This window comes from Muscardinus avellanarius, assembly GCF_963383645.1.
Source record: "Muscardinus avellanarius genome assembly, chromosome: 10".
Taxonomy (NCBI): Eukaryota; Metazoa; Chordata; class Mammalia; order Rodentia; family Gliridae; genus Muscardinus; species Muscardinus avellanarius.
Genome location: NC_137796.1, coordinates 42387427 through 42395696, shown reverse-complemented (window position 1 = coordinate 42395696; position 8270 = coordinate 42387427). Strand labels below are relative to the sequence as shown.

Below are 8270 nucleotides of genomic sequence, written 5' to 3'. Positions count from 1 at the left end.
TGAAGAAATGCAGTGGCCTTCCAGAATCATCACACAGCACCTGAGAGGGTAAGACAGGACTCAAAGGCTCCACCCACTCCCGGCCTGGGCGTCTGAGCTTACTTCCTCCGGCTGCCCAGCACACTCGCTCTCCTTCATTTTCAGTTTGCCACGACCTGCTCAGGAAGTCTTCAAAGGTGGGAACATTCCATTCTCCTTGAATCCCTTCTTCCACAGAGACAATTTGTCTGATTATCTGACCAAAGCCTGTTTTCTCCTTAGTGATCTTGGGGCTACCTTCCCAGTGTATCTCTATCATATAGACTAATGCCCAGCGCATAGTAGGTCTTCTGTAAATATCTGCAAGTGGAACAAAATCTAACCCTGAAAGCAGTCTTTTTCCCATTTCATTCTCTCTTTCCCTAGCCACTCCTTACTACCCTTGAGAATGGCAAACGTATGTATGTATGTATGTATGTATGTATGTATTTTTTGTGTGTGTGGTACTAGAGATGGAACCCAGGGCATTCTACCTCCAAGTTATATCCTCACCCCTATTTTTTTATTATTTCGAAACAGGGTCTCACTGAGTTGCAAAGGGCCTCACTAAATGGCTGAGACTGAACTGTGATCCTCCTGTCTCAGCCTCCCAAATGCTGGAATTACAAGCATGCACCACCACACCTGGCTCTCGACTCAAACATTTTAAATGAATAAATTTAAAAATATAGGTTTAAGGCATTTATTCAGGTTCATCTTGTCTGAGGGGTGGGTGTGGAGGAATCTCAGTCACCTGACCAGGGAATTTCCCCAAGGCATAGATGTTTTATTAGCATATAGCCTTTCTGAGCATGAAATGAATATCAAATCTCCATAACTTATTATGCCACACAGGCAAAACACTGAGCATTTGCGGAGTACTTTATAAAATGTGCATATAATTTCTCTACCTTATTATGTTTACTTCTCACAATTTTACTGATATGTTCAGTAAACTCAGAAGAGTTAAGTTTTTCAATATCATGCATCCAATAAGTAGTATAGTTAGGGTTCAAGTTTAAATCGTTACACTCCAAATTTTGTATTTTTTTACGCTATACTAAATATACCTGCCAATTATCTATTAGCTCAAAATTATGTTGATTGAAATATTTATTAATGCTTCTTAAAATGCCTTCCCCTTCCAGTTTTATTTTTATTTTTATAATAGCTTTATTGAGATATGATTCCATAAAACTCTACATAAAATAAAATTCACCCTTTTAAGGTGTACAGTTGAGTGGTTTTTAGTATATTCACAAAGTAGGACAATCACCATCTCTGTCTAATTTTGGAACATTTCATCACTACAAAAAGAAACTACCCTCATTAGCTGTCACCCTCCAAGCTGCCTTCTCCTCGTCCCTTTGGCAATCACTATTTTACTTTCTGTACCTATGGGTTTGCCTGTTCTAAATATTTCATATAAAGAGAATCCATCGTAAGTGTCTCTTCATTGCTGGCTTATTTCAGTGTTTTCAAGATTCAGCTGTGTTGTAGTATCTTATTCCTTTTTATGGATGAATAATATTTCTTTCTATAGACATTCCACATGTTGTTCATCCATTCATGTCCCACTTGTTGAAAACAAAATTGGAACCAACATGAAAAAATCAGAAGATAATACAAAATCCAAGTGTTTAGTATTCTTGAAAACTCAAAAGATTGGCTGTCACATTCCTCACAGAGCGGGTGTGCAGTGGTGGAGGTTTACTCTACTCCTCCCGGTGGAGGGCATGCTCTCCAGCTCACCAAAGAGCCTTCAAAGAGTCACTTGGCTTGAGCGCATTTCTGTTCCATCATGTACGTGGTTTCAACCTACACATCGGCCTTCTTTCCCGAATGGGCTCCCCCATCCATTTATTAGACCCTTACAACTCACCTGTGCTGTTTGTAATAATGCACAGTCAGAACCGACGACAGTGTCACTCAACTCATCCGCTTTCACCCAAGGACACCAATATCCTCACATCCTGAAAAACACAGTGAGGAACTTACAAATTCCTAGAAAACACGGGTCAGTGTGTTTGCTTGCGTCACGGTAAAAGACCCTCCATCTTCCAGGACTGCGGCATGCGCTAAGAAAGCTCGTTTTTGAGCCAAAAATAAAACAACATGCAAAATAAAAGAGAAGCTCTGCATTGGGCACACACTTCAAATTCTTTCAAATCAATGTCAGAGTTCTGCTTTTTCTGGAGCTGTATTCTTTGTTCTATTCATATTCTTCTAGAGGCTTAATTCAGATTCTCCTCTGTTAATTTAAAGCTAAAAGACTTCCTTCCTTCAAAAATCTTTTTTAACAGTAAAGGAGAATGATAGGTCCAATGCTCTGAGTGCCTTACCTAATTACTAGAAGGTGAGGAACAGGAGGCTTTCCATAAGTTTTACCTCACTGAAACTGATGTTTGTAAACCTTTAAATAAGTATTATTCATTAATGTACTTGAGCGTGCACACGCACGCGCATGCGCACGAACACACACACACACACACACACACACACACACACACGGCATAGTCATTCCACTCAAAAGGCATAAGGCTCTGAGGACCACCCATGCATGCTACAGAATGTTACAGTGGTTTCTAAAAGTGGGGTTTCACCAAGTCTTGCCAAAGTCTGACAAACCTAAATAAAACTATGCTTTACTCTCCGTAGTAAACATAAGTGAATATAGGAAATGATGTGTTTTTCCACGATGTGTTTTTCTTTTTCCGTCTTTTTTTTTTTTTTTTTTGGTCTGGAGGTAGAGATTTTATTGCATAAAACACTGGATAAAACTGGACTGCTTCAAAGACATTTTATTCTAACAGCAGAAAAAAAACAGTCATTGCTGAAAAAACAACTTTTAATACTTTCTATACCAGAATAAAGTTCTGTCAACTGATGTATTATAATAATAAATAATGACCAAGAATAAACTTTAAATACAAAGTCTTCTACTTGTTACAAGCATAGCAACAAAATCCTCTACTCTATTGATCTCAGATTTCCTCCAAGATAGATTTTTTATTCTTTGTGTAGGAATGTAGACAGTATTATGACCAGCATCACAGACTACAGAAGTTACAGGGGAAAAACTTGACATGTTTAGATATGAGAACCTGATGACATTCAGAAACTGACACTGCATCACAGCGCTGTCACTTGTTTGTATTACAAGTTACAAATGTTCTGGAAAGAAGGCCTGTGTCAGAGGGGGAAATGAGGACGGCAGCACTGGACAAAATGGAATCAACACACACGCCACAAAGAAGAGGGGACGTTCCCAGTGTCACAAACAGAATTATTGCCTGTCGCATCTGACGATGCCCAGAAGACACAAAAGAATACTGAAAGAGCTCCCAAAGTGCTAGAAATGGAATGTGGCGCTCATTTTTTCCACTTTTTTCCTCTTCTTTTCTTCTTTTTTCTTTGTTTTTCTTCTTTTTTATTTTTTTTATTTTTCTTTGCTAAGATACCAAAGGCGGGGCAAACACACAGAAAGCAAGCGACTGGCACAGTCACCAAAACACAGTAGTGCAGTTAAAATCCTAAAGCTCACTACAGTCGGAAAGTTTTCAATAACAGGTTCAGTCCTTTCTCTAGGATCATAGAAACAGTTGCATTAAGTTTATCAACTCGATTTAAGTAAGGCAGTGAAAACTATACTAGAAAACAAGAAAGCAGCTTGCTGTATGCCAGATGGGTCCAAGTTACACAGCGACCTCATTTACACTGAAACCTCAGTTAGATGACACCCTTTGACAGCATATGCAAACCGGATTCCTTATTAGCCTGAGATTCTTTCTGGTCTCAGGATAGCGCTAAGAATTATATTTACATTGATTGCAGTTTAGTATTTTTGTAAACTGCTGTAGGCAGAGCTGAAGTTTTTAAGGCCCTGGGGTTTTATTGTGTGCTCCCAGCCTGCAAGGAAATATTGACTTTTTTTTTTAAGTCTGAATGATTTTGTTTTAGAAGAAGTTAATACTTTGATACTTCTCCACCATCGCAAGCAACAGCACCAATTTCGTGTCACTTAAAGGAAGTATGTTAAATGGTGGAACTTTGACTCCATTCAAGCAGATTCGAGAAATAAACCTTTCGCTAGTTTTCTTAAACCGATTTTTTAAATGAGTTAAACGTTGCATTATCAGCCCTCAGAATCTCCCTCTGTATGACGCAGAACGTGAAAATTTTGGAGTATCCAATCAGTAGAAAATCTAAAATCTACAAAAATATAGAACACATTTGTTTTACAAAAACAGACATTTTAACTCAGTTTTCTTCATTAGAGATAGAGAGCAGGATGTTTAGATTCATATTTTAATACAAGCTATTTCATAAGAGCTTGCTGGAGAAGAAAATGTTGCTTCATGTCTGTGACACTTATAAAAACTAACATATGAAAAAAAATCTGATAATAGGGACCAGAGCAGCCTTCAAGTAAATTTTTAAAAATCATAATAAAAAACAATCTCTCTGTCATTACACGAATTACAATTTCTCACCAACCCTTTCTATGGAGAGGGCTCGCTGGTTCTCCTAACATTTTATGTAATGTGCCTACGATTTCTTTTTAAATATCAACCTTCTTCATCTAGAAATTAAAAATAAAAGTAGAAAAACAAGAAAAAAAAGCACAGGTCTTTTAATACTGCAATTTGATCTAAAAAAAGGAATTACTCATCAAACCTGCAATGGACATTTGTCTGCAGACACTTCCTGACCATTGATTCATTTGGCTGTGTATTGTTTTAAAAATGCACATTTAAGATGGCAATCCTCCGCAGTGCCGGTCAGCCCTGGCGCTGGCTGCGGCCGTCTAAGGTTTCTCCGAGAGTGCAGAACGACACCACGTGAATTGATTTTCTCTGCAGTGACCGCTCCAGCCTGACTGGCACCACAGCTGCCTCCCAACACGTCTCATTAGGGTGCTAGGCAAATGACAGCAGCTGGTGTCAGATTATAGAGGTGTTTTCAACAACGAAAACACAGCCCCTCCATCTTCAAGGCAACATTAAATCATTTAGATGGTATCGCTTTTCAGTTAAGAGCATTATTTTTGGACAAAGACGACTTTCGAGTTGGAAGGGCCCCAGCTTTCTCCAGCTCGAAGGACACCAAGCATTTCTTTTTCTCCCACCTGCACTGTTTGGAAGTACTTGTTGCCGGGTAACAGTTTAGCAGCCATATTCAAGGGCTGGGGATTTTTTTTTAATATATATATATATATATAGATAGATATCTTTTAATTTTTTAAATGTTCTATACACTGGGGGTGTATATGATTTTTCCCCTTGGAATGAAGTCAGCAAACTCTTTTACGAGATTTCTCATCTTAAAACTGTGTAAAATAATATTGCAATCTACAGTGGGTCTGCTCAGTTGCTCTCCTCTGGGCCCTTGCCACCCTCCTCCGTTAGCTCCACTGCGCTCCCTGCCTTGACAGCTGTGAGCTCTTCAAAATTTCCAGAAGCCTCCGAGTCAACTCTGGAGCGCTTGAACCTGCGATCGGGATACTGGCTGTTGTCAAAAGGCATGCGATGGACACAGAGGACGTGGGTCTTCAGGTTCCCCTTCTGAGAGGCACTGTAGGGACAGTAGCGACACTGGAAAGGCCTGTGACCTAAGGGGAGAGAAAGCAGCCAGTCAGCTCTGTGCACACATCCTCCACGCCTCAGTGCTCCGAGGACCATCACATTAGCACCATTACCATTTCTCGTATTCTTAATGATTTTTGAAAAACAAATAATAAATGTTAGAAAAGCTTCCAGTGTATTATGCACATAAACTAGGATTTGAAAGATCATTCTAAGTTGGGCATGGTAGCCCATGCCTATAATCCCACTACTTGGGAGTCTGACACAGGAAGATCTCAGTTTCAAGGCCAGCCACAGCAACTCAGTGAGACCATCAACAACTTGGCAAGATTTTGTTTCAAAATTAAAAAGAAAAAGGTAGAGATTTAGCTTGAAGGTGAAAATGCCTCTGGGTTCAAATCCTAGCACCAAAGCAACTCTTTCCATTGTAACCAAAATTTTAAATCCAGATTTTCCCAGAGATAGAAGAGAAAAGCCCAACAGCCGGATTTTTTTCTATAAACGGTTAGATAATAAACAGTTTAAGCCAAGAGATGAAATCAAATATATTGTATAAGTACTTATAGAACAAGAAAGTAAACAGATTGCCCACATTTTATTGATGGAATTTAAAACTTATGGACAATGAGCTTTTAATTTCATATCATTTGAAGGTGTAATAAAATATTCTCATTTGGGATTTACTTTTTTTCTACTTAAAAAATTAAAAACCATTCTCAGCTTATCCTCTGTACAAAAAACAGACCACAGGTGGACTTAATCTACAAACTATACGTAGCTGAATCTAGCTCTAACACAAAACCATAAATCCCTCCTTCTGGAAATCTGATTCCAGTTCAGCACAAAGCCAGTTCACTTTTTTATTCTCCCTAAAAAACTCTTTATTGATGAGAAAATCAAGCATGACCAGAGAGTATGTTTGGAGGGTGGGATAAAAGAGGGATGCTGAGGCAGGGTTGACATAGCTGAGCTGGAGAAGTTTTTGAAGCTGGAGTTTCAGGAGAGAGAACAGAAGGAATCTGGTCAGGGATCAGGCTGACCAGATGATCCAGGTCAGTATGAGTTTTAAAGAAGTTATATTTTGAATAGTAACCCCTGAAATGGCACTTTTCTAAAAAGGGTCTAATTAGAATGGAAGAGGGATTCTTTTAAAAATACACCTAAACCTCCATTTTTGGTCTCTCTTTCCTATACACAGAAGACAATTATACATCCTGCCATCACAAGAAACCCAGAAAAAGTATCTTGTCCGGGAAGCTGTAATGAGGCAATTGCATTCTGCTGGAGGCTGGGAAGTTGTGGGTGCCCCAGTCTTGGAAACTCATGAGTGTTGTCTTCCTCAGCACCCAGAGAGATCAAGACCCAGGGCTATGCTTCATCATCAAAAAGTTTTTAAAAAGTCAATAAATGGGCCCAGTCATTCACCTCAGAAAACATTCAATAGCATAGTCAGCAGATTTTCTAGAAGAGACATAGCACAAGTCCTGTCTCAGTTAGCAAAACACCCTTGTTCCTAAGAATCTAGAAGCCACCAAATGTCGTTGCTGAAGCTCAACTTCCCACCATATCGCACTCTTGCTTCTTAGTGGGCTTTAGGAATTCACTCTCTCCTTCCCTCTTAACCACTGGTCTCTGAGACTGATCCATTCTCCTTTTTAATCCTCTCTTCAGAGCTGGGTGTAATGTGTATCAGCTCTTGCCTGAGCATGGCTGTCTGGAGAAAGTTCATCAAGCTTCCTGTTTTCCCACTTCCAGTCCATTCTCTCCAGGACTGGCAGAGTCAGCACTTAAGAAGGAAAGCTCAGCCTCTAATTTCCTTGCCCCAGATCCTTAATGGCCACCTACCCCTAAGGAACAATCAGGACTTGCATGGTACAGCCCCACCATCTTTCCAGTCTCCTCTAGAGCAATCCCCGTTCTCAAACCAAACCAAATTTAGATGATCTTTGCAAATAGGCTTCATTCTGCAGGGTCTCCCTGAAGTGCCTGGGACACTCTCTTCCTGAAAGGCATCTCCATTCTCCGCAGGCTCAATCCATTTCCTCTTCTGAGGCTCTACTCAGTGGGGTACCAGCTTTGTTGGCTCTTGTGTATGTATTGGGCCTTAGATATGCATTCCTGAGGCAGGAGCCAAGTGCAATGCTACTGATGCCAAGCCCAGTGCCTGGCAGAGGGAACAGGCCTGTGCTATTCCTTATCTTATCGTGTCACTTTGCTTTTGTTCACAGGAACTGTAAACTTGGGTCAGAGTTTCGCTTCTTTTGTTTCTACCATTGCACCCAATACAAGCTCGATTTGATTGATTTTACCAGTGTGCAAACTTTGGGATTTTGGAGTTAAGAACAAAATGAAACACAAGAGAAATGTACTTGCCTTTGGCCCTTCCTGACATCCTGATTATCAGAACACTGATAATCAGCAGTCAGGGCCTGTGCCATGGTTGCCAAGAAAGACAAAGACTGGACGGCATGACTCTCCGTCTGCCTTCGTGCTACTTTGCTCTACCCTAAAGGTGTGGTCATTTGTCCCATGGAAACAGAGAAGGCCCTGGGTTGGTTGAAGAGGATAACTGAGACTCATATGTCTAAAATAGAGTTAGGATTGTGCAAAAAATGTAAATAAATCTAGTATTGCATCACTTGGGATTAGTATATAGACTGTGGGTGG

At 40.0% G+C, this 8270-nt stretch overlaps 1 protein-coding gene across 1 annotated transcript in view; it reads right to left on the bottom strand.

Annotated features, from left to right (window-relative positions):
* Positions 1 to 5384: 5384 nt before the first annotated feature.
* The window catches only part of ZNF536 (zinc finger protein 536), a gene marked incomplete at both ends in the record, with an annotated part of 267928 nt that continues 265042 nt past the window's right edge, over positions 5385 to 8270 (bottom strand). Inside the window, one exon of the mRNA XM_080704161.1 lies at positions 5385 to 5629. Coding sequence (XP_080560287.1) covers positions 5385 to 5629 — 245 coding nt within the window. The remainder of the gene's footprint in view (positions 5630 to 8270) is intronic.